Genomic DNA, 27684 nt, shown 5'->3' on the forward strand with positions numbered 1-27684 from the left:
AGAATCACAGCTGCTATGAGCCATACAGTACATACTGTACATACACACACACACACACACACACACACACACACAGAGACATATATATTAAGTGCGCCGTGGCAGGCCTGTCACGCAGCTGTCGCGCAGCAGAGAACTCATCCACTTTGGGCGAAAGTTCGGCTTAAAGCAGCAAACATTCCCGCTGCCTCTCTCATATAGGCCAGGCAAGTTTCTACAAACAAACTTGCTGATAGTCATTCCTGCTAGTGCCCAAAATAACATTCTCAGGGCCTTTACAGGAGCCTTTCGGAATAAGCTGAACGGGTGTCTTTTGTCAATCCAGCAATCCGAGCCCCGCTTCTCACTGCTGAGAGCGGTGGATCCCTCCGGAGCCACCGACAGACCCTGATTATGTCACAGTGGACAACACACGTTTAAAATAGAAAGCCTGCGTTACAGTACAAACCGCCATTGCCGCAAACTGGCAATGGAGTTTGCAAGACACACGGGAGGGTTTATTGTAGATGTTGGATCCAGAGTTTGAGCTTTGAACTTAAAAGTCAGGATATATTGGCCACTGCTTCTTCAATTTCTTTAGCTCCCCAAACCATCTAGAAGCACAACGCTAAATCACTGGAACACCCCTTTAATGTCAGTAGTTTCAAGTCTCTACGGATTCAGGCTCCATTTTTTATTCACTGAGAGCGTGAGGCTATAACACTGTACAGAACAGTATGTTGAGAGAAGTGTGTTTGTTGTTTACACTTATAGTTTTAAATGTTGTTCTCCCCAGAGTGACAGTGTCTGGAACATGTGGTAAGAGTAGAAACATGAGTGGACAGCCGATCATCCAGGTTATTATTACGTTTTCTGAAGCATTATAGTTTGATGACCGTCTGATCATTATACGTCTTTACCCGTCTTCTTTTTGGTGATGCACTAACTTGCGGTGTATATATAATGTGGTTTTTACCGACAGGAATATTGGCCAAAACTATGAAAAGAGCCAATTTGAATGAAACTGTAATTTCCCTTTGACATGAGAATGACAGACGAGGAAGTGTTTGCGTTTCTGTATGTTTATCCCCAGTGTGCTTCCTTGCTTTGATTACACCCTCAGGGCCCGGTCCTGTCCCCACCGCAGGATGCCACCCCCTGGGTCTCTGTCAACAAATGCTTCCTAACATAGACAAAACACACGCACACACATGCATACACAAATGTAATACACACACGCATACACAAATGTAATACACACACGCATACACAAATGTAATACACACACACACACACACACACACACAGACACAAATACACATCACGCTATCATAGAAAAAGGGTTTGAGCATATTGTAGAATACACTGTATAACCCCCATACTGTGTGCAACACGGCATTTCACACCTAAACTCATCAGACCAAAACAATGAAATCTAAAGGCCAAAACAGGATGAAAGCAAACAAAACCCACCCACATTCCAGCTCAGGGTCTTAATATAGGATATGGCTCACTAACAAGCTCCCTATTAAATAAACACACTCAGTCGCCACCATTCAGGTCCACCACAAGCGGAATCCACCTTCCTAGAGAAAACAGGAAGCGACCGACGAGTTGACCGCGTAGATAGGCTGAGGCAGCGATTCCTGCAGGGGCCTCGTCTGACACAAACACATCGGGAGGAGGAAGCTGCATCACGTTCAATCTTCCCTGTCTGTGCGGTAAGCATGTGCACGGCGAACAGTGTCACAACCGTGGGCCCTTTAGGGTGATGAATCCAGGCAGACAGGTGCTTAGATCAGCCAGAACATAGGAACACGGGACCACCCACTGAGCTGCCGTCGCTTCTTCCCCCACTCAGACCCCCCGACAGGATTCAACACCTTTGATGTGTTTTATGTGCCCGTGGTATATGTGAATATGAATAAAGTAATGTTCAGCCCTGTCTGCTGTTCGCAGAGGGGGGAGTCAGGTTACAGCAGTGCTGCTTTTTAAGACAAGGGACACGCAATCCTTAGAAAATCCCCCAAACTTCTTCTGTGTAGAGTTTGAACACAGGTTTGTGAACTGAGATGGTTGAATAGCCAGTGTGGATGATGATGATAGGGTCTTTCACTTTGATTGGTTTATGGACTGATGACTAATGACAGCTCCATCATCCCCAACTGCTCTGTACACGCAAAACTAAGAATGAGTATAGTAAACATTACTTACTGTACATTGTGCATTATCATTGTGAGCTTACCACAAAACACAGCACAGAGCTCCGGCTGAAGAGTCTCAGTCTTACTGAGTCTCTTCTTTAAAATCTATTCTTTTTAAATATTTGTATCATCTGTTACTTCACATTGGTGAAAGCTGAATTGTCCCTACAAGTAATTGAAAAAGATTTCATATTCCTGATTCATATATGACCCGACCGCAGCATTTTAGCAAACTATTGCTGTTGAATCTGTGTTTGACATGTAATCAATAAAACAGTAGTACAACAGTCTGACAGGAAGGGAGAGAAGGGAAATGGATATTTGCTTGACTTATCAGTAAAGCACTAATCTGAACTTCCTGTCTCAGCGGTGTCACTCACGTTGATGATCAGTGTCAGTGGCTCTCCCGGGTGGTGTTTAATCAGCTTCTCCTTACTGGCGGTGAAGAACTGAGGGTCCTCCACATACTCCAGCGGGAAGTGACCCTTATGAGGCTCCCCCTCCTCTTCTTCCAGCTCGCCGTCAAAGTAGAAGGGGTTGTCTCCAGTGTAGAGGACTCCATTCAGAAGGAACTGCACCGAGGTCTGCTGGGACTGGCTGGACGCCGGGGACAGGCAGGTGATCAGGGAGGACGAGAGAACTGTGCAGTGCTGCGGAGGGAGGAAACAATTTTATTCCCTTTTTCATTCACCTTTCAGATGGTTAATGAAATGATGCAGGGGGAAACAGAAAGCTTGGTTTTGTCCAAGCGTAACAAAACCTGCAAAGAAAGCTGGAACGCTCTAAAGCTCCCTAAAATATCAGTACAAAAACCAAAGCCTAAAAATCAAACCAGTTTTATGGGAAGATAGTTGCTTATTTCTGGGAGGAAGGACTTCTTGACACAAAGCTGATAAGCCATTTCTCCCCAAAAAGTCAAACTATTCCTTTAAGGATTTGGGTTAGTTTGACATTTGTTGAAAGCATATGTTTTATTTTGTTTTACACATGAATTATGGATTCACATGTCAAATCAAGTGTAAATGGAAACGATAGAGCTGATTACTCACTGTTTGTCCGATCCCCAACACCTGCATGATGACACCCTGCACCAGATCAAAGCCCTGGCCTGTCACGGTGATGGTCCTGCCACCACTGTGACACACACACACACACACACACACACACACACACACACACGCACAGGAACAGAGAGTCACATCTCAGCCGAGACGAAAACATGTCAAATTCCCACTGGTATGCAAACAGGGGCTCATATAATAATGCAAAGCAGTTTGACAGTTTGAAAAGGCAGTTCCCATGTCATCAAAGAAATGCCGCTTCTCTGTCATACACACTGTGCTATTTAGAGCACAATAGGGAGAAGAAGCTGCACATCAGGATAACGTTACAGTAATGACTTATGTCCGAGACTCAGAGAGGAAACAGAGTCAGCCAGCTCGAGACATTTCAGATGTGTGTGGGGTGTGTGTGGCAGTCGACCCACCTGAGGTAGCTCTTTTTGGGGTGGATGAAGCTGATGGTGGGATTCTTCTCATAAGTGTACGTGGCACTGAGCTCTGCACTCTGACAGGGGAGGTTTTCGAACTCGACGCAGACTGTCACTGAGTCAGTGTATACCTGCAAGGCTGGAGGCATGGTGCACTCAATGGTTTCATCTGTTTTCCTAAAAAGAAAGAAAGAAAGGAGGCAAACACCGTTACCACACATCTTGTGATGTTTATAAAGTATCAATAAAAAAACAACCCCAAACTCTCCACTAAGAATAAAGTTATGTTGATTGCAGCTTAGAACTTCATACAAACACTTTGGAATACACTTCGTTATAGTTTCTTGTAGTGCTGCTGACTTTGAACTTGAGTTTGCTTTCAAGTCTAAAATTTTGTATGTGGTATGAAAAACATCAAATCTCACGCAGGTCTCGCATAGGAGCACAGCTTGAAAGTCTAATTATTAGGCGTGGTAACTACACTTGGTATCGGCTATGGAAAAACACTATAAACCCAACATTCAAATTGCATGATATTTAAGGGCCAGTGCAAAGACTTTCAAATTGCTCAAGAAGACTTACACTGCACTGACACACTGAGACTAGATCTGGGCTCACTTCAAAAACATAAAAAGTGACGACAAGCAATTAGAAAATAAATGATACTCACTCTGTGATAGTGCATTCCAGTGTACTGTTGACCTTGACCTTGACCAGAGAACCAATGTCCAGGTGTTCCCCGCTGATGGTCACCTTGGTTCCCCCAGCTCGAGAGCCTTTCCTCGGCTCCAAGGAGAGCAGCTTTGGGACCTGAACGCGGAGGAAGAGATATAACAGAACAGAGCATTTATCACTACACATCTGGCAGCTTTTGACACTGAGGAGGACAGACTCACACAAACTGTGTTCTGTGCTCTATGATGCTTTTCTTGCCACCAAATTAAATCTTTCTTCATCCTTTGAGGTTCAGATATCTCGTCTTTACAGATTGGCCGAGACAGCTGCTGACTACAACAGTAAATTAGTGAAGGAAACTGTGAAGACAGCCCACGCTGCAGAATGTTAAAGTGCTGGTGAAGCCCAGGCCTTGGGGCCCAAGCTTGCAGGACAACTATGCTGTGGGTAAGAAGCAATAATGTTCATACATACGCATGAAAAACTGCACGCACTCACAGTCATATATGCACATGCAAACAAATATACAATACGCACACGCACACACACACACACACACACACACACACACACACACACACACACACACACACACACACACACACACACACACACACACACACACACACACACACACACACACACACACACACACACACACACACACACACACACAGGCTCCTCACGCAAAGATGAATAGCCCTGTCCAGCTCTGCAGCTACCAGCATCAGCATCCCCACTCTTTCCCAACTTTCTATCCCCGCCATGAACCTCGCCTCAAGGGAAACCTCTTATCCTCACTGACAGGATTCACTTCCTTAGCATGCACGGGTGGAGAAGACCTATTGTGTGTTTGTGTCAGAGTGGGCGTAAGGAGGCAGATGTTTCCGTATAAAGGTTTGAGGAAGGAGATTCAGCAGAGGCACATTTCCTGTCTGCAAAACTGTTTTCCCTTTCTCCCAAACCTTCCCCTCGAAGCCCTGCAGCATAAACCTCCCTCACACTGAGCATCTCAGGGTTTGGATACGGAAACCCGAGAGAAGTTCCCACAACAGCCCAGCATAATGTTTGTTGTTCTGGATTTTCTTCATCCACGGGTATCAAGAAGGGCTTCAGGATCGGGGTTATTTCTCTGTGAGATGACTCACAGGCAGAGCCGCTGACTTTTCCACCACCAAATTATGAAAAACTCTTTGTCTATAAACAATAGGAACAAAGCTCTTACATGGGTATTTCCACTGGCTGAATACTCTTAATCTAATGGGAGACTGTGTGGGTTGGGGTCAGTTAACACAATGCTGGCTAGCTCGTCTCGACCAGTGATGGATTCAGAGCAAGAGGACATTCCAACAATCGCCATATTTGTTTTTGCTGGCAGCGAGTGCAAAGTGACAATGGGGCTAAGTTGCAGCTGAGATAAACCTTTGAAGATTCCCACACGCTTGCATTCCTCTGAATCATAACCTGCATCTGTTAACACTCAAATGACACTTGGGAAGGCTGTCCCAGTGGGGAACAAGGAACAGGAGAGCATAGAAAAAGGAAAAATGTGTAGGGATGAGACAGGAAGAACATAAAGCAAAGATCAGCAGGAGGGTAGATGGCAGGAGAATACTCACTAAGTATGAGAAGCTCTCTTTTGATGCTCCCATCCCACTCTGATCCACGTCCACTTGGACAATATCTGTCCTGTCATGTGCAGACCTCCCAGTGACACACACCAGCCTGGGGGATTTAAAAAGAATGTGACCTCCTTGTTTGGTTCTCTAAACAACATCATCAGACATCAGTTGATAAAACGAAAAACAACGAGAGCCCTTTAAAGAATGCAGCTTGTAACCATAATCCAATGAACCAATTTCAGAAAGGGAAATGCTGGACTCAAATTGCAAGTGAGAGGAACCAATATAAAGATTCAAACAGATCTTGGTCATGCCTGCGAAACGGAGACACATAATTAAACTTGGAGGTGGTTATGAACTAATTCATCAAACCATATTGCATTTACATATGGAATCTAATAAAGCCTTGAGATATCAGATATTAGGAGATGTAAAGTTCAAAGCTCCTCAGACCAGATGTGTCTAACCACAGAGGAGATTAAGGCTGCTGAGGCTCGTTCTCTTGCCTCCTGGCTGTGATTAAGCCTTGTGTCATCAGTGCACGCTCTACAGGGACGTCTCATATTAATGACACGTTGGTGTACTGAGGCACAGGGATCTACTGTGCTGGGGCCTCGCCGGGATAAATGTACTGGGAGGGGAACGCAACCTTTATCACCACACGCGACTCCCTTCCAGCTTGACACCCCCATCGGTTTATTTAGTCAGGTGCCTGGTGCTACAGTGGTTATAAATTCTCTGCTAGCGATCAAATGATTGACAGAGGAATCGTGGTGAATTTACATAAGCGGAGGAGCTGTGTTACAGTAGGAGGCCCTGGCAGCACATGAGGTGAGATGAGGGTGGGCTGGACAGATTTAAGCCCGGCTGGGGTCAAGCTGAGACCAGGGAGAAAGCTGTATCTACATGTGCTCTTAAATGTCAGGCCCAATTCTACACACACAGACATGTATTCCGGTCTGAGCGAAGCCAAATCCAAACTGCTGCAGAATTTAATGAGCCCAATTCAATTACTGATATTCTTTATAAGCCTGAACAGCTGTTAAAAGCATATTCTAGAATAAACTGTATGCGTTAAAAGCAGGGTCTGCATTGCTGATCATTAATTACAGGAGCATCAGGTAAAGAATGTAATTACATTTAAATTACACTCCTGTCAGTTCAGTGCCATGAGGGCAGGCATGCACCTGTTTGAAGGAAATGCATAATTTCACATCTGATTTAGGGAAAGAAGAACATTTTTAAAAAAAAGGCCAAACAAACTGAAACGTGTCTGAGTGAAAATGAAGAAGTTGGAGCCTGAGTCAGTCGAAACCTTTCGGGTTGCTTCAGGCCAAACTGGAGAATCAGGCTGAGAATCAAACAGCTATCAAAACAAAACATCATAATATATTGTATCTGCTATTGAAACATTCTGTTGAGAATTATTCTGTGAGGAAAAAATGATACAACTAAATAAAAAACAATATTTCTTGAAGAGTATGAACAAAGGCTCATCAGCAGATAAAAGCTATGGTGAAGTCTGCAGCATTTCAACATAACACTGTATTCTGGGCTCCCTGTGTAGCAGGGCTTCTACAGTAAATGTCACCAAATTAAATAGAATGCAATAACTTACAAGCACATAAGAGGCAGAAAATGCATGGATGGATTGACAAAATGAAAATGATTAATTCATTTTAAGTTTTGCCAAATCTGACACTCGTCATGGGACGATGACTGCTACTGTAGTTTACTGTGTGCTCTGATGGAGCACACACAATCCACTGTCACTTTTTAGATTACAGGTGTGTGTGATGTTTCCTGACAGCCGGCAATCCAATACAAAAACATACAAAAAGACTTTTGTGGATTAAATTCAAGATATGTTAATATGTTCACGGGCCAAGCCTCTTCCAGGCACGCAGGCCCTGGTATATGTGTGTATGCGTGTGAGCTGAGCGTGATGTTGATGCAGTGTGATCCCTGTCAAAGGAAAAGGCAGACTCCAAGTCGGAACAGACGGAGCCCGGACTGACCCCTGCTCCATGCACATTCCGGCACAGCCCCTCTGTGGAGATATTATGGGTTACAGAGGGCATTATTTTGGCTAGAACTCTGAGAAGTCTGCGTTTCCCTCGAGTGGATAATGAGGATCATCAACAACCAAGTCTGTGTGTTTGGATGTGAGCGTTGTCTGGGTTGTGCTAAATGCAGAGGGGCTAAAGCCACTCGGGGGTCACATTGAACTGAGAGAGAGGGCAGCAGAGAGGATCTGTACTCCAGTAAAGGAGGTGTGCCTGGGCAGACGGTGCCAATAATTAAAATGTTGACAACAAGTCAGAGGAGCACCGTCTCTCCAGCGCTGAATTTTCCTTTTGACATGCAGATGTAAACTTTGACCTCTTGGCACTCTGGCAGACACCTGTCTCAACAGCCCTCGTAAATGAGGTCACATCTGCAGGTGTGTGTGTGTGTGTGTGTGTGTGTGTGTGTGTGTGCTAGTGAGTTTGTGTGCACCTCTGCGAGAGCCAATTTCTTAAATGAGGATATTTTTGTGAAGGAGGTTTATTTCCTCCAGCCCTCGTGTCTTCAAGTGGCTTTTAGGATGTGGAAATAATATGCTTAGATTTTATTCTCAAAATTAGATTTAACTACAGGAGGATTAAATGTTGAGGATGGATGTATCGTGTTTGAGTTAATGGGACGTGATAGGATCAAATCTAATCCAGGAGGTCGCCACAAGCATGGAAGCACAAAGATGCACTTGTGTTTGTGCATGTGTGCGTGTCTGCAAGTCCAATGTGCTGACACCGTCCGATGCACTGACGTGCTATGATTTGTCAGTGGCACTTCCAGCGATGATGAGGGTATGCGTCGCTGTCATAACAACCGGCCTCGGGAGCCAATGAAGCAATGACGACACAAGCTGAGAACATCCCGGGAGTGAAACGTGATTCGCTGTTTTTCCGGTGTGCGGTTTTGGCGGGGGGATGTGTCAGGCAGCTGGAGTGACAGGTAAAACCCACAGCTCACCCTCGAACTGGTCTTAATACAATGAGTGGCTTCAGTGGAGCAAGACCAGATAAACAGTTCCAGTCAAGGAACATTACAGACACTGAATGGAAGTTCGGATGTAATTGTAGAGTTACTGACTTCCAGCGAGCTCTGTTATCCCAGAGCCGAAGCGGGGCCCTGCTGTCTCCATGGTGATAGTGTGATGGTCCCTGAGCTACGAGGAGACGGCACTGGAGTCGTTTCAAATGAGAAGTGTGCTGCATAATAATATTTGTTAAAATTAGCCTCATGAATACATACACATGGTAATAAACTAAACCATGCAGGGAAGCTTTCTTTCGAAAAATTTGTTAATTTTTTAAATATATTTTCATAAAAATATTTCCAAGCAATGGTCGATTCTACTGATGCTCTATGATGGTGATCTGTGAGGGGAAGTGTGGTAATTTATATAAAGGTGGTTTTAAAACTGAAAAGTATCATTGTCTGACACTGTCAGTGGTTTATTCTACTAAAGATTAAGTTTGTTACTGTTACTCTGTCATTCTAATGTTTTATTCATCAATTTATTTTTATCAAATTTTTTGCAGCTCCCTAGCCACAAAAAGCTTTATACAGCCTTTATGTTGTACTACGAATGTACAGCAATACTTTTTTTTTGCTGTTGTAGTTCTAGTTGTAGTTGTATTTTTAAAGCATTAACCTTTTTTTAATGCCGTTCCCAGTCAGTAAGTGATTCTCATGTGGAACAGCTACAGTAACTCCCACCGTCCATTATATGTAATGATCGCTGATCTGATCTTTCGTTTCACTGCTTCAGCTCTGGTTTCACACCGTGTTCACGGCTAAGATGTTCTGTACATGTCCGGATTTGTTTGAGGCTTGTTAACTGTGACAGATCTTTCACTCACTTACTCTGAGTGTCTGCCATCCACCTGATCTCTCACCTGGTGGAGAGCGTGTCATGTCACCATGGCCAACGTGTTATTGTGAGCTATAATCTCACCACCCCTAGCTGCAGCATAACTGCATATTTTAACAGGCGCTTAAATATAAATGTTATTGATGTATACGACGATGTAGATGATGAAAATCATATTTATGTACAAGGTAACAGAAATCAAGAAAAGAAAAAAGGTCACCACACTCTGCTGCTAAACTTGTAAAATTATAATTCAGTGTTACTTACTTAACAGAGATAGTGTAGAAGTCGGGCAGGAGGGTACATGGCACATCTCCAATAGAGACCTTCGCTGCTGCGGCTCTCCGGCCCAGGTTCCTGCCCTCTACTGTCAGCAAGGTGCCTCCTTCCACTGGACCCCTCAGGGGGAAGATCTGACAAAGACACAGTGAAGCAATGAGCAGGGAGAAAGAAAAGCCTGTACTGCGCACAATAAATCAGAGCTCAAAAGCAGATTATCACCAAATAAAACACCCCACTAATGATGGATGACAATGAACACGACAGAGAATTAAGAGAAGGGAGATGCTGAGTGCGGCACACAGAGAGATTAGGGCGAGTGGCCCAGTGTAAGTGTCCTTCTGCTGGAGACTGAGATCTAATTGAATAGACACACGGTTTAGGTGTATGCACACATGATGTGGACACTTAAATGTGTCAGTCTGAGACTCTTCAGCCTCTAATCCTCCACAGCACATGCAAATAGAGAGCAGCCTAAGAGCCCCCTTCACACGCCACAAGAGACAGGCAGAGTGAGAGAGTGACGGCTGGAGAGGCGAGGTGGAGAGCACTGCACAAAGGTGGATGAGTGGTGAGGCAATTCAGGGAACCGAGTGTCAAGAGCACAGTGACTACTGATGGTGGTGGTGAGGGGCCGAAGGCAAAAATTAATGCAGTTTTATTGCCTTTCATCTGTTTTCCGGTGTCCGCTTTGTCAAATTCCTTAGTCCCATTTCTGCTGTTGTTTAGATGCACGCCCTCATGCAACATTACAGCCGTCGCGCCTGAGGTCTCCCAACTTTCCGTTCAGAAGCCGCTGAAAAGAAAGGAGAGGGCCGTCGCCTCTCCGATCACCACGGCAACACGGCTTTAGAGATAGCATCTCCGACGCCCAGACAGAAGCAATCCGCCATCATCTTGCCACTGTAGCATAGCGAGGGCCCAGCAAGGCTTTTTCTGAATGACCCCCCCCCGGCTGACCTGAGGTCACTGTGACCCCTCTGTGTTATTAGCCTGGCTCCAGCTCGATCTGACAAACTGAGCTTAAGAATGAAAACAGCATTTCTTCTGTTTCGTCTAGTTGAGAGGACAAGGTTGAAAAAAATGCATCCAGTTCATTTGAAGCCCGGCAGAGTGACGGTGCAGACAAATAAACCATCTATTTCTCAGCTTAAAGGGGAGGTGGTTGAACACAGCAAGGATGTATTATTTTTAATATCATGTGAAAACAGTGTTGGAAACCGACCCATTACTTGTATACTTACTTTTACAAAACCATACATCCACATTCCCTCATACACATGTATTGTACAAACGCCACATAAATGGATGTGTGAGCAGACAAACACACCATCGCCACAGAGCTCAGCAGAAAGTCGAGTTATTTATTATCACAACGCGTCTTATAGCACCTAGTGAGTCTCTGCGGTGCCACTGAGCATTGACATCTCCATCAGCTGGCATGCTGTTCATTTACACCTCTTACAAGTCTGAAGTGAGTCTTGATTTACAGCAAAAACTCTGCCAGGCCTGCGGGGAGATCCCAGGGTGTGAGTCTGTCTCTGTGAAAAAAACCTCCACGAGGAATGTTGGCGCTATGAGACGCCCTCGGGGACTACACGTTTCTCCACTCTTGGATTTAAAATCTAAAATACCCAGATAGGTAGGCCTAATCTGCACCAGATTAACTACCTACCTGATGAACTCCTTATGTTTTCTTTTTGTTTTTACTTTTTTTCTTTGGTTCTGAACAGATCACTTTGAGGTCAGAGCTTTCATCTTCCTCTCCTCACTCCAGTTCCCCTGCATCACACTAATCAAAGAGGACATGAGGACAAAAACAGGAAAAAGCTCCTCGCTATACCGTACCTCGCCACCCTTTCTCTGTCCAGCTCTCCATCCTCTCTCACAAACCGTTTATGTCTCACCCAGATCCCTCTGTGCTTTTCTTTTCATGTCATGGACAAACTATGCCCGGCAGTTCCTGTTTTGGATGCTGAGGCACCAGTAATCACTGTTTTTTTTTTTAAACAGTGCCGCCAGAACACAGAATAAAAGGCTGACAGAGATAATAAACATGTCTGTTGTCTTATGTCATTGCATGGAACAGAATGCAATTTTCATGATTAAGTGGCAAAACTCAGGGAAAAATTCAATCCTACCTCTTTTCTCATACTATGGTGCTAATACCTTGTTCGTAGTGAATGTATTAGTGACAAAGCAGAGCAAGAAAAGAAAGGTTGACCTATATAACACACCGTCAACAGGACCATACGAACTACTGCGGTAAGTGTGAATATTTAGGGAGAGCGGGTCTTTTCCTCTGTAAGCACTCAGCTGCTAACCCCTGTGGAGTCTCTGGGAAAACATGGCTGCCAAAGCATTGCATCACACACCCCACAGATCCACAGCCCCAGTATCCTTTCTGCAACTCGTTCTCCTGAGAGAACCAGTGTGTGTGTGTGTGTGTGTGGTGTGTGTGAGTTGGAGAGAGAGAGAGAGAGAGAGAGAGAGAGAGAATTGCAGCAATAGTCTACCCACGCATACGGCATCTCACCCCATCGAACTAACTTCAGTCACGTAAGAAGTTAGACTCTCACAGAGCATCCTGTTAGTCACAGTGTGCTGACAGCTACAAAGAATGAGGGATAATCGTGAACGCTTCAATATGGCAATATGTGTGTGTCAGAGAATGTGTGTGTGTGTGTCCGCCTGCTTTGTTCTGCTTGCTTATTCTCTTGGGCTGACGAGGTTTTATCTGCAGGATGTTGAGGCCGACTGGGTCTCATGTGAGCCGTGCTTCCCATGACCGCCTACAATGGCTCCGCTGGTATAAAGTTCGGTAGCAGCAAAAAAAAAAAAAGGTTTGGGGGACAACTCTAAACACACTCCCATTATAGTTGGACAATCAGATGAATGTGGTCATGACAATGAGCTCCAGAAACAGTTTTAAAGAAAAGAACCCTGCCGGTAATCGTGATGACCATTTTGACGTGACCGCAGTCAGATTATGTTAAAGATAAACACTCCTTAATTCAGATTACCAGTCTGGTTTGGCTCTTCTTGTGGTCACATATCTAAAATCCCTCATGGTCCTTATTTGCTTTCATTGTGTTTCAGTGGTTTTCCACACAAAGAACCCTACACATATAGCTTTCATACCCCAAATCCAAACAGTTTACACATATACTGTAGTTACACGGGACAGGAGGTGTTTCTCAAGAGTGAAGCAGATCAACTCTGCTGTGTCTCCAGAGGCCTATGGCTAAGTGTGTGTTAGTGATATTACTGAGGGAACTGCTTTAATGAGACTCTGTTCAAACGTTGCCCTCAGCAGCTGACACTGGACAGACAGAGCATGGGAGCACCGCATCATGTGAGTGACCCCATGATTCACCGTTTTATGGCCTTAAAATAGAGCCTGGAGGCTACAAAAAGGAGATATGTGTGTGTGTGTGTGGGGGGGGGGGGGGGGGGGGGGGTCTCCTTTGTTGTCTAGCATCATGCATTTTTAACTTGTGATCTCACCTTGTGAATCTCAGGAGCCGGACATTGATCCCTGATTGGCTGGCACTCGTCCCGCAGCCTACAGCTGTTTTCACACCAGCCACAGAGGTGGCCCTGATCCTCCCGGCCCCAGCACTGGGAACAGTCTGAACTACCCACTCCGCAGTTGTACACCTCCACTGGAAGGAGATGGGAGGCAGAGGAGAGAGAGAAAGAGACAATTATTGTTGCAGTGCAGCTTTTATGAGCTGTGTTTGCCTTGACTTTGGGTGCTGGAGACTCCTAAGATTGTTTTATACCTCATATGAGTCTTACTGTATATGAACCATATGGTCTACATGCTCTAAATAAACTGCATAAGCATTTTGCAAGATGATATATTCATGGCTATAAAAAAAGGGCAGGAAAAAAAGAGAGGAGGAGAACAAAGCCAGCGAGGAACAGACGATCATGTTCACGTTCCAATGTGCCTCCCGGTGAGAAGTCCCATTTGTATCACTGCATGTGCACCTGTGTTTGCATTTGTGTGCACATCGCAGTGTCTATGTCCCTGCATGTGCGTGATAAAGAGGGAGCTGTTTTAGAATTTGATGACTCCGCATGTTACGAAGTGACCGTCATGTCCGTTAGCAGCGCGGAGTGTCTGGCAGCGGACCAGGGCCGTTGTTCACATGGTGGACACATGGACTGTGTACAGCACATCTGGAACTGGGAAAGGCAAGCGCTGGCTCGTTGCTGCACTAAAGACAACATGCCAAGTTCAACAACATGCACGCCACTTTTCATCATCCCACCGTTGTCATGGAGCTCAGATTGTATTTACAACAATAAAGATGGACATGGGTTGTGAGAGGCATTGATAGCACCTTAAATTGCTTCTCCCTATCTCCCATAATCGTTCTATGTAATTAGATGGTAGGAGAATGTGATATCATGGCAAATTACTAGTTGTTGGCAAATTATGTGTTGTAATGGACAAACTACTATTATTGCAACTGAAAGGCAGTCTTGCACTGCTTGCCCCTGTAAGCAGTTCTTTATTTTTCTCCAGGTGTGAGCAAATCCACTGATCTCATCAGAAAATATCCGTGCACAGGTGAAACACATTCTCAGAGCAACGGTGTCATCCATGTCACATTTTGTCTTGTTTTTCATTTTTTGTGGCTGTCTATAATTACACTGCTGAGCAAACAGCTGAAGCGTAACAGATGGCAATTGTATTTTTCATCTGTTTTCTTTTCCAAGTCTACAAAACCATGGGTGTAAGGTCTTACCTTCCATGGGCTGCGGGCTGTCGACAAAAACATCCTCCCCCTGTTGGGTAAAGTATCCTCTCCTCCGCAGGTTGAGGTGATAAACCTGAGTCCTCTGATTAGTGGACAGCTACATTGACAGACAAACAGACAACAGCTTACAAACAGGCTTGAACCTAACAATAATGAAGCAGTATATTCATAGTGACTGAGTTAGAAAGTAGCTCATCTTTAGTCTTGGAAAACTGACCCATTGTCCATACTTACTGTCACTCCGCTGCACTTGACAGTCGAGCTGTTCAGCCATGTGGCCTCATAGCGCTGCTCTGTCCCAAAGTCACATTCCAGCTCCTCCCCCTGTGTCATGCAAAGCACATATTTTAAACAATGTGCAGCATTTACAAAGACAAGAAAGCAAATTGTAGAATATTATGCTGTTCTCAGAACGATATAATCGCCGCTTCAGTGCTCAGAAATGAGACAATTGGAGACAGCTTCTGCAAAGAAATGCTCTTTCAAACCTGTCTGGTAACAATTTACACGTCTGATACCAGGAAACTGAAATAACCCACAATAATTGTCCCTGCCAGGAAAAATATGCAATCCATTCAAAATTCATAATTCATAAACATCTGGACTCCCACACCTCGGCAAAATCATCTGGGAGTCAGAGTAATGAATGTAAATGTATTCTTCATAAAATGAGAGCCCTGAGTTTAACTGAGAAAGGATGTGTGAAGTTAAGACCATGAAAAAAACTAAGATAGGTAAGAGCAGTAAAGGATAAGTACTTAGAGTGGAGGGAATCATTTGCCTGTGACTCCAGCTTTAATTGGGCTACTATGAACACCGTCTCCCGGATTTTGCTCTTTATATGATTTTTTTGACACCAGAGAACCTTGATTGCATCTGTCCGGTTCTTTTTACCAAAAAAACCAAAACAACCTCCAACATACAAACTCTTTGTGCTTATTTTAAGTCTGTTCTTTAAGGCACAAGTAGACAACTTTTTGGCTCAGACTCAACATTATGATGTTGAAACTGATTGCACAGTGTAATGGCGATCGAAAAGAGTGACACCACACACGCCTTGATTTCACCATGTCATTCTCTTGGAGCCAGAAACCGAAATAAGAGCTTCCGTGAACATACTTCTTCCTTCTCCTCCACGAAGGTTGTCTTGTTGCCTCTTTAACATTTGGGAAACGAAACCAAAATTCACCACGGATTCCACAAGGCTCTGACTGATGACACCACAAATGACTATGTTGACTTGTCGACAAGATGAAGACATTATTCAAACAGCGTCGGTTCCAATAAACTTTCGCTTATTAAGAGGAGTTTCAACGACCAATCACATCCAGGTTGTGTGTCACATTCAGTATGTGTGTCTGAGTTTGTATGTTCCTCACTGTCTGTCACCATAGCAACACACCGGGAGAGACCTCGAAAGGCCAGCCAGGGTTAGGCATGTGTAACTGACCACACCTGGCAACGAGTCGGCACTGGAATTTTTAGAGTCCTTATCGAGTGATGCAGGATCAGCGTCTGACTCGCTCAGTGTGGATTAAAGATTACAATAGGAGTTTAAAAAAAAACTGATCTGGAAGGACTAGCTGAATTTGAAAATGAATACAAGCAAATAAAGCTCCTGCTGTGTGTGCTGCCTAAGACCGACAGCACATTGTACACTTTGCTGACGAGGACACAACTCAGCTTGCCACAGTAAGATACCCAAGGCATGGTGGGCTCAGACAGCCGAGCAGTGAGCAGCATAAGCATAAACATCCTCGCTCATTCTCCACTTCCATTTCTGTCTCACAACATGAAGATCAACCAAACTCAAGTTTTAGCTCGCGCACTGACCCACATCCCCCCTCCCCACACAAATATCCATCTGTGTTTGACTCAGCTTGAAGCGAACACACCATATGCTTCTGTTTTATTCCAATCATTTTCACAACACGTATTTTGGACAAAGTCCAAGTCCAGCACCAGCGCTGGAGGTCGTCTGTCCTACCTCCTGGATGTTGATCAGGGATAAGGTGAAGTCCTGGGCCATTTCTGACGGAGACAGAGGAACCTCGGAGGCAACCAGGCTCGGACAGGAAGCTGCATTCTGTGGTGAGGTGGGGTGTCGGGGCAGGAAGTGACATATAGCAGTTAAAGAAACAATGGCTGCCCTGCACACATCCGCAACCTAAAATACCTGTCCTGTTTATCTGGAGGAGGAGGAAATGAGAGGGTGAAGTCTCGCTCTGAGAGAAACAACAATAGCTTCAAATAGAGGGACGATGAGGGATTAGAAAAACAGACCCACCGACCGGACACTGTGATGGACTCAGCAGAGCAGGAAACTTGTGATCTCACCTCCCTTCTCTTTATGACCTTCATTAAGACCTAGTAAAGTTTTTCATGCTTGAAAAGAACCTACATTTTGATTAACTGACTAAAAGTTACACGCCTCCTGTGTTTTAATATGTTTGTTTTTCTGTATCTTGGGGTCTGAAGAAACATTCCTCACTTTAGATTTATTGCATTTTCCTGCTTCAAGAAAAGCAGCGATGTCTTTATTACTTAAGTTGTTCAACAACAACAAAAATCCATTTGCCTTTTCAGGAGGTCTTTTGATATAAGGCTGAACATTAAACACTCATGGCAGTAAAACACTTAAAACACTTAAAACAAGAGCGGTTGATGAGCAGCTGACCAGAGGCACTGCGAGCCACATCATCTCCCCTCCCGCTGGGTCCAGTATTGTGACTGAACGCCCCCAAGGGTCACAGTCTGCTGAGAGGATGCCTCCACACACAGGCTGTGGGGCCTGACTGGGCAATAAAACTCCAGAGGGAGCAGGAATGAAACGATGGCTGACCTAGTCTTGATGTTTCCAGGGACACGCACAGCGTACGGTATTGGTTTCAATGAGGCTACGCTCGTTTTGGATGAATTTCATGAGTTTCACAGCCTTTTCATAGGCTCGTGCCAAACCTTTTACAGTGTTTGGTTTGTTTGCTTGCCGCCCCAGTGGGGCTTTACATACCTACATAATCCCTTTGTACAATCACCTACTTAAAATGATAAATTAAAACTGACAATAATGCATCGATGGCAACAAGCAGTCTTGACAATTAGAAATCATTCCTTACAAAAAACAAGGGCACAGCGAATCTACTCTCCCACATGCTGGGAGACCAAACTAAACTAGCAGACGGAGAAAGTTAAGAGACTCATACCCCGTTATGAGTCTGTAAAACCAAGAACCTCCTGGGATTTTATAACTGCTTTCAACATTTCTGCGTTCTGTCGTTGAGACATTCAACCTGAATTACCACGACTGCTCTTGCCTTAACCCGTCTGGACTCAGTTAATTACAGGACACCCAGAGATGTTGGACAGCCTCTACAAGTCTGGATTATGTCTGAGGCTGTGACCACTGGGATCCTGACATCATGAGATCCTCCAGGCATCGGTTTGGATGATGGATCAGAGAACGTGAGGATTACTCACCTCCAGCAGGTTGTGCTTTGACTCATCTTTACTGGAGACACAAAGGTGGTTCTCTTGGTCCCAGTAACACTTCCACCTGGTGCTCAGGCAGCTCACACACCTGACAGATGGAGACACACACACACACACACACAGACATGGAAAGAGTTGAGAAACAAGAATCAAATATTGCCAAAGCTGCCCCGCTCTAGTCCCCTGTATCTCACTCTGATCTGTTCCCATGCAGGAAATAGGTTTTTTTCAAACGCTGATGCATTTGGACTATAACACAGACTGAGGCTGAACTGATTACAGGCATCAAAGTTTATAGCTTTCATAAATTGAAGCAATGATTAGTCACGATAACAGTAAGTCAAACAGGGCCAAAACATCTTGAGATGAAACAATGCATTTCTCTACAAACACTCAGTCACTCACACTAACGCCACAACAATATGTCTCGCACCGTATGGAATGGCGAGGTGGAATAAGGACGCGACATTCCTGCCCTGAACAGGGCGTTTAACAGTGGCTGGTTAATGATAATGTGTGTGCTGTCTCCAGCTTTTCCATCTTTGTGAGATCCATTTAGAGTCTAGCTGTAATGGGTCAAAGACGCACCCTTTTAAAAACCGGCGGGTGGGAGAGACTTGTGACAAGTTGAAATTGTCTGTGTTTGTGAAGTGAGCGCTCTCTCCTTAAGTTCAAAGGGATGCTTGATGGTTAGGACCCAGTTTTCAAGTGAAAGGAGAAGTCTGCCCATATTGTATATTTTTGTTACGGTGAGAAAATTCCATGCGAAGACCAAAACCAACAATGAATTGGGCCTACTAACAAATACTGCCTGTGTAATTAGAACCTGAGATAGTTTATTGATCTTTGCTGTGGAAATGTTGATGTCCAAAAACTATTAAACACGTCAGTGCGCTACACTGTTGCTCTGGCACACGTGTCTTCGTTGAGGTGAACAGGGACACAGTTTATTTTGAGTTGATCCCACATACGATGCCTACATTCTCACTTTAGTTTTAGTAATGTCTGCTAAAGACTATTGTCTTGCTGTGTATGTATGTGTATGTGGCTGTGTATGTATGTGTATGTATCCTCTTTCTGTGTTTCTTTTTTTCCACCAACAGGGAAACGTGCCTGTGTTTCCATCAGTGTTGAGCGGAACCATCGATGCATCATTAAAGGTGGACACAATGGAAGGATGTACAACGGAAGTTAACAGTAGCAAGGTGCATTGACTTCCTGCGAGCATTTGTTCTTCTATTGCAGACACTCATTTTTTCACTCTCAAAAAACGAGCACTGACAACAACACGCCCACACACGTCGTCATGGTTCACTGTGAAGAACCAGCTAATTTTTGCTGCCAGCTCCAAACCAAATTTTCAAGTTTGGTGTGCAAACCAGAAAGGAGCCCTGTTGGTGGGAGAGGGCTATGGCAGTCACAGACATTGCGGGATAGAAACATCTTGTTTTGATCTCTTCATGGTGTCACGTCAGGTTGTAGGAGCACAGGTCTGGAAGTATTTAAGTGGCAACCATGATAAGAGCCGGTCGAATTCTCTAAATGTTCAGCAAAGGAGCTCTTATCTCCTTTAGCATCAGATCCACTGAACCATCCTTTAAGAAAGGAAAGGAGATAATGCTGTCCCACAATCCCTTGCGGTGGCAACATTGCACCGGTGCAGACCCACATGAATGTGGAAACAACAAAGAACCTTATTTAACTCTTGTTTCTTGATCATAATCAGAGGAAAAATCCCTACATCATCGGCCAAATCCATGAATAAAGATTTCTTCCCAACATACTGAATTCCTTGTTCACAATATCACCATCGCAACAAAAATACTATATACATGAATGCCATTTCATTAAATCCTCTTCATTGTGGAATGCACCGAAAATTCATTTTCTCCACTTAACCACTGTATGAAAGAGGTCAAACGCACACATGACAGGAAACTCCATGTACACTGTGTCTGAATATAATTTACTCTGGTCCCTTGCACAGTTCCTTCTTTTTATTACCCTGTGCGCCGGCATAGCTGGAAGCAGGGTATTGTTTTCTCCCCTGTGTGTGTGTGTGTGTGTGTGTGTATACACAAATAACTTCAACAAAACATTGACGGATTTTTACCAAACTTGGGAGGAGTATTACTTAGGAAGATGATTATTTTTTAAGCTGGCGGGTCAGAGAAGACAATAAGGCCAGAGAGACACTGAAAGTCTTATATTGATGAAAAAATGATTCCCCCATTCAGTTACAAAAAGCCAGAAAATTGTGTCGTACAGAGTTAAGAAATGTCACAACCTAGAGATTATTTAGATTGAATCATTTCAATTAAATAAAGTTTAAGTTTAAGTTAAAGGGTTCACTCACCCAGATGGTTAACTCCTAATTAGCCATACAGCTAGTTCTAGTTTTGTTTTCCAAAAATGTTGAGGTGTGTGTGTGTGTGTGTGTGTGTGTGTGTGTGTGTCACTGTTTTGCCTCTGGGAAGAGACAGATGTCCCACACTGGGAATGATATCACCTCCAGTGATGGCAGCACTCGGAGGGGATCTAGATTGGGGGAGTGCAGTGGGTGTAAGAGCATGCAGAAACGTGATTGAAACGTGTGTGTGTGTGTGTGTGCGTGTGTGTGTGTGTGTGTGTGTGTGTGCGTGTGTGTTCTGATTAGAAGCAGACGGCACCTCAAGGCTTGTATCAGCTGCAGCCTTTCTGTTTTCCCTGACTCCCTTTCTGTCTCACCAAAAACACCTTTACAACACCACCCATGAACATGCTCTCTCTCTCTTTCTGTCTCACTCTTTTCTCTCCGTTCTCTCCACACTCCCTCTCTCTCTCTCTCTCTCTCTCTCTCTCTCTCTCTCACTCTCTCTGCTTGGCCTTACACTAACAGTAAACACCCTATGGCACTGTCCATCTCAAGTCATAATGACCACAGACGCACGCACGCACGCACACACACACACACACACACACACACACACACACACACTAAATACACAGTCGGGCTCGCACTTTCGGGGCCTCTCAGTGGACACAGCGGTTAAACACACATCCTCAATCACGTCTCTGTCAAAAAGAAAAACGTCCAGAAGAAAAGACCAGTTTCAGCGGGAGCAGAAGAGAAGGACAGGATGAGTGGAGCAAACGGACTGAGACAGACGAAGAAAGAGAGAGAGAAAAGAGAGAGACAGGGAAACACATCAAGAGCAAATAAAACACAGACAGAGAGTGTGAGTGTGGCTGAGAACCATAAAAAAAACAGTGAGAGAAAGAGTGAGAGGGCAGGTTCCGGGGTTTGTCCGACTGGGCTGCTTGGTGAGATTGGAATGCTGTGGTCTGGTTGTCATTAACACTTTGCTGAGTGACCACTTGAAGAGGTCATGGGAGCTCTGTCTAAACACATTCATACACAACAAACTCACAGATTATTTGAACAACACACAACCCTTTTCAGCACACTCATGTCATAATAAAGACCTCGTAAAACTGAAACTCTCCCCCACATTGATTAAGTACTGTTCAAACTCCTACCAAGAAGAATTGTGACATTTTTCCCCTTTTACCTTGAGAATGATAAATGTGGCGATGACTTTCTTTTTATTACATATGTGGATGTATTTTCTGATTTATTACAGTGCAACTTGTAAAAGGGGTGCTCCAGTTCAACATTTGAGTTTTTATCCATAAAGCACAAAACAAAGAGACTCCACTATCTCCTTTTCGTTGAGGCGATGTGGCTCACAGGTCTATCTTAAGGGATTATTTAAAAAACAGCTTGAAGTGACTAAAATCAGACGGAGTATAGCAGCTCCGCAGTTTGCAGCCCATTGCTCATCCTGTGAGAATGGCACTTTGCTCATTATCACCTTTAACAAACCACCGTCTTATTTCACACTCCTGGACCTCGCCGAGCACCGAGGCCATGTGCACATATTGGGTGCAGTCTTCCACACATGGACCTGCGACTGCTGTGTTCGCACCGCAAAAAACGGAACAAAAGGGACACACCCAAACAGTTTCAGTCACAGGGAATCAGTCAAACACACATGCACACACGTACGCACAAGATCTGCCCATCAGATAAAGTGGATCCTCTGACACGGTCCAACATGCAGGGGGAAAGCCAGCTGGTTTGCCTCCAGATATGAGAAAACCCCTTTTTGTGACCAGGCCATACAAGTCATAGTCCTCCACAAAAACAAACATCAAGATGACCAGCCAGACAAACATATCCAATTTCCTTTGGCTTAACGCTAACAGCATATTAATCCAAAATTTGATCCTTTGCTGAGGATTCCTGAGCAGGCCAAATACACAGTGAACCCTCCGAGAGGACGTGTCGGCAGTGTTTATTGACGGAGGCCTAAAGAGGAAGCAGTGGGGAAACGGCATGAGAGGAAGACTTGAGGGACAAAGGCCTTTGAGACACAGTGCAGAGGCTTTGTTGTCTTTCGCCTTCAAGCTATATGTGCACAATGCCACAGAGATTGGAGCTGACATTTGGCCGATATTTACACCATGGGTTGGCAAAGCCCTATGTTTAGGCACAGCTATATTCATATTTTATTGGTATTAAAGTCTCATTAAGGAGAAATTGTCTTGATGGCTCTGCTGCAAATCAAAAAGCCAGTGGATGGTGGTAAATACACTATGTTAGTTTAGAAGGTTCCAAATCTTGGGGGTCAGGCCCCTCCGAAGGGTCACAAGATAAATTTGAGGGATCAGGAGATAATTAATGTGCTACTAAAAAAGAAAGAAAGTGCCACTACACAATGACACAAATTCATGTGTTTTTGTGAATTTAGTACATATAGAGTTTTTACCTCTTTGTGCCTCAAGCAGTCATTTGAATTTAAAATATGTGCGTATTTTAAGAGGTGAAAGGTCAAGAGCCCCCAAACTAGATGCTGTGTTTTTGTTTGAGATCTCAAGCTAAAAAAGGTTGGGAAGCAGTTTTTTTGATGTGAAATCCTAATCTATATAGTAACTAGTTACTATAGCAGGCAGATCAATGTAGTGGAGCAAAGAGAAGGGAGTGGAATACAATATTTGCCTCACAGATGGAGAGATGCAGAAGTATAAAATACTCAAGTACTTGAGTAAGTGCATTTGGTTACTTTCATCCACCAAGTGAATGAATTTGCGCGGTGTCAAGAGCAAGAGTTTGAGATAAACAGTGGTGACAATTAATGTGCGACTCACGACGTCTTGGGGTGTATTGCTCCAGTCCGCTCGCAGTCATAGATGATGAAGCTCCCCGATACGACAGATGTGCCATTCACTTTTATCACCACGGACACAGTTAGATGATCTGGAGAAACAAAAGCATGTAAACAAAGCAGCACGTGTGGAGCATTGGAGATGGTATCACTTTCAAAACACAAACGAGAAAGACAGACCTTGCTGTGTTTTCAAAGACAAAAGGGGAAATTACATTTGTTGTGATACAGCTCAACATCTTATGAGTAAAACAAAGAATCCCATTCTGCAACTATATTTGTATAGTGTGGAAAAGAATGTGGCTGGCACGGCAGCAAATAAATGCTTGTTTGCAGACTCACCTGTGCCCGGGGGGATGGGTTGGTAGTTTTTTCGAGACAGCAGGGGACAGGTCTGGATCTGAGCGGGACCGTAGTCCAGGTGCACGGTGGCGGCTGTAGAAACACCTGGACCATAGTCACACTCCACCCGGAGGCCGACCAGATCGGGAACACTGCCATTTATCAGGATGCCGACATCCTACGACGGGAACAGATATGATAGGAGCATAAATATAGATAACTGCTGATCTTTATCTCAACAGAAATTGATTACAAATTCAGTTCCTCGTGCCCACACATGTATTCAAATCCAGAAAAATATATTTAGTCTTTAGTGGAGGGCAAACGGTGCTGGCATCACCTCAAGTTTGTTCAGGAGTTCAGGCAGGGAAATAGAAAAAGCCGACTTGCAATGACGAAACAGATGGCATAGTGCTACATTCACATCTAAATCCGGCTATGTGATGAAGTATGACAGATGTATATTGAGAAGCATAACACCACATTGACATGACTCGATTTGAGCTTTAATTATTTCAATGTGAGAAAAATCGGGGGGGGGGGGGGGGGGGGGTGACAGAAAGGAAAAGCAAGATGACATATTCTTCAGCTCAGCAAATACGAGCCGCAGCCGTCGGTAAGATGTGTTAACAAGTCACAAAAATCTGCTCTATTGTTTGTCGGAATTGATCATTTCCTGGCCAGAACCCCGACTTCCTGTCTGCTGCTTCCTGTTTGGGGAGACAACCTTGAGCTGGACTTCCTGTGACTCTGGAGGATGCCTGTGGATCGGGCAGCTGGTGGATCCATTACACACCGGCTCAAATGACCTACATAACAAGCAACTTTTCACAATTAATGAACCAATTAATGACCTGTCGTTTCTCCACCTCGTCTAATTATGAGATGTAATTAAAGGTCAAATATATTCCAAGTGTCAGACTGCAGTGAGCTGATTATCACATTGTTATTATGCTTCTGTTACATGATGCGCTGGCTGGAAGAAATTACTGAAAGCATCGGTTTTCATGTTATTTAATACACAATGTTATTTTTTATATTTTTGTGTCATGCCCAACTATCTTGGGTTTACAAGAAACCAAAAAGTACAGTTGCAGTGGTCAAATGCTTGGTAACTTTTAAATTCATCACAAAATGAAAGCTTGGTCTTAAACAAAAAATAATCTGCCTTCTCTGGTGAGTTTCCCTTCTACAGAACAACTCAAGTTTTTTCAACATCATCGAATCAGAAGAAAGAGAATATAGATGAATAGAGAACATTTCACTAAAAAGTACATCCCCGTCTGTCTCTGGAGACGGGACAGTAGAACCTCATTCCCAATTTAACCCACAACAAAGTGACCTCCTCTTGAGGGGCATTAACCCTGAAGGGCTAAAGGTACAGTAGGGCTCCTGAACGTATCGCTGCACATAGGGATCTTTGTGTTCCATTTATTAAACCATACTCATAGCTTTTTCTTAAGGAGATAATAAGTTCGTATTTTTCTTTACACCATATATCCACTTTTTCACTGTTTTTCTCTATCAGTCAGTGTCTGGATCAATGTCCCGACAAGTAGCTGCTTCACTCTTTCAAGCTCTCTAGCTATTTATCTAGTGCCAGTTAAAAAATGCTGTTGCACATTTCCGATTTGTTCTTATCATAGTTGGCAACGCAGTTGCTTGGAATTTCACAAAAAAGCTGACACTGTTGAGGAGAAGGTCGGGGCAGTGGAGGCAGCAGCTGCAGCCGCAGCAAAAAGGTGTTGGTACTACTTAACCATCGGGGTGATAATAACAGTGAGGTGGTCATAATGCAGCTTTAAATACGGAACACTGCCCCCACTGACCACTGCAGCGGTCATGACTGTATGACTTGTGAGAAGATTGTGATGGTAACAAGGAAGGGAGCTGACGATACCTTGATGTCCGCAGAGACGCTGATCTCTGGCGGTGTCAGGGTCATGGACGGACACTGCTGAGGGCCTTCACCCATGCTGATCCACGAGCGTGCCGACCGCCACTGAGCACACTCCTTCTGGATGGTGCATCTGGACAGAAGGTAACAGAGGGAAAGTTTACAAAGCTGCTTTTCTCTGACCTGCACTGGAGTCCGGAAAACTCCTGAACTTTTCTGGAGAGGCTGTATGCGAGACCGCAACTGTGAAAATTTCTGGAAAATGTCCGAGTGAGCCCGGGTGAGGATACAGCAGGAAAATCTCTGGACAATCTACAGCGAGCGAGTGGGCGTGTTGATGACAAACACTGCTTTCCATGTCCTGCCTCCTGTGTGCGCTACACAGACACTGCTACACTGTTGTTGTGAATGCGCCTGATTTTGCATATGTCATATGTGAACGGCAAACTACGGAAAATGTCCAAATGCAATTTTTTTTCAAACATTATTTTCGTAGGTTTTCTTCACTATATGCTGTTTGTCGTGGTCACACATTTCCTTGTTAACCCGCGCAAAGAAATCTTGGCTGCAGCAGAAAAGTTGTAAATTCTTTAGGGTTTTTCTGGTTGGCTTTTCCATCAGCGCGCGTGTGCTACATTCGAATATGATCATCTCCTGAAGCTGCAGCTGTGATAAAGAACTGCACTGGTATGTATACGCAGAGTTTGAGGGTCAACATTTCATCCTTTGTGAGGAGAGCAGGAACGTTACTGTTTTCATTTCTGGACTTGACAAATTCTCACCGTCGGGTTTCATGGTCTGCTTCCCACAGATTTATGAGGTGCTCTGGTCTCCTAATGTCACATTCAGACCTCGGCTGTCAGTTTGTCAGGCTCAACACAAGAGACTACTTGACTCCAGGTCACACACATTGCTATGGCAACCCATCCCACGGGCAAAAAGATCAGGGGCCAGGTACTGATAGTGGAATAAAAAAAACGTCTTTAGCTGTGTTGACCAATAGTGCATCCAAAATATGTTTGTATAGGCACAGTCAGTGTGTGTGTGTGTGTGTGTATGTGTGTGTGTGTCTCTGTGAGAATAATGACTGGGTAGGACAAAAGAATAGTAAAAGGTCATTCAACATGCAAGGTGGCTTCATATTCTGACGTCTGCTTCACTGATGAACTCCACCGGCTGTTGGCACAGAGCTCTGTTCATCTGCAGCGCACAGCGGAAGGACAAAGTGACCTCGCAGGAGAAACCAAAGAGGCTCCATTCAGCAACGTCCTAACAGGCCACATAATGAGTTGGGCACATCCCACTTCCCTCTCACACTTTCCAATTGTTTTAAAATAAAGCATGTGACTGTTGGTGTTTGTGTGTCCGAGGCAAGTGCGTGTCCAGCTTCTCAGTCCCGTCGGCGCTGAGGGACTGAGAGGGGCTGTGAGGTCAGCTGTGGAACTAAAAATAGAACTGAGTGGCTCTGCAAGCCACACAAAAATCCCCTCCACACAAACAAACTCAAAACTCAACACATTCCCAGCAAACTCAACAGTCACCCTGACGTATACTCGGTGTCTAATATGGCGAAATTATACTATTCGTTTAGGTATTGATTTCATTTTGACTCGGAAAGCTTTTGAGAGTGTAGCTGGTTGTTTCTTGAAATTGTTTTGATACTGCTGTCAGTATGATACATGGGTTTCAGTACAGATAACGAAATGACCCCTCGTTCTTTTTTAAAAAAGTGTCCATCTGCTAGACTGAAATGTAACAACTTTTAGATGGATGGATGGATACAAAGGTTTGGAGGGTTTGGAAGAGAATT

At 44.3% G+C, this 27684-nt stretch overlaps 1 protein-coding gene across 1 annotated transcript in view; it reads right to left on the reverse strand.

The window, feature by feature from the left end:
- plxnd1 (plexin D1) overlaps positions 1 to 27684 on the reverse strand; it is a 59351-nt gene that overhangs the window by 19541 nt on the left and 12126 nt on the right. The window contains exons 5-18 of the mRNA XM_035645191.2: positions 25878 to 26007; positions 23978 to 24155; positions 23619 to 23727; positions 18417 to 18516; positions 16927 to 17025; positions 15174 to 15263; positions 14928 to 15036; positions 13675 to 13832; positions 10156 to 10301; positions 5967 to 6072; positions 4343 to 4482; positions 3670 to 3849; positions 3233 to 3317; positions 2564 to 2833 (exon numbers count right to left, since the gene is read on the reverse strand). Of these exons, the coding sequence (XP_035501084.2) occupies positions 2564 to 2833; positions 3233 to 3317; positions 3670 to 3849; positions 4343 to 4482; positions 5967 to 6072; positions 10156 to 10301; positions 13675 to 13832; positions 14928 to 15036; positions 15174 to 15263; positions 16927 to 17025; positions 18417 to 18516; positions 23619 to 23727; positions 23978 to 24155; positions 25878 to 26007 (1900 nt within the window). The remainder of the gene's footprint in view (positions 1 to 2563; positions 2834 to 3232; positions 3318 to 3669; positions 3850 to 4342; positions 4483 to 5966; positions 6073 to 10155; positions 10302 to 13674; positions 13833 to 14927; positions 15037 to 15173; positions 15264 to 16926; positions 17026 to 18416; positions 18517 to 23618; positions 23728 to 23977; positions 24156 to 25877; positions 26008 to 27684) is intronic.

This window comes from Scophthalmus maximus, chromosome 3, assembly GCF_022379125.1.
Source record: "Scophthalmus maximus strain ysfricsl-2021 chromosome 3, ASM2237912v1, whole genome shotgun sequence".
Taxonomy (NCBI): Eukaryota; Metazoa; Chordata; class Actinopteri; order Pleuronectiformes; family Scophthalmidae; genus Scophthalmus; species Scophthalmus maximus.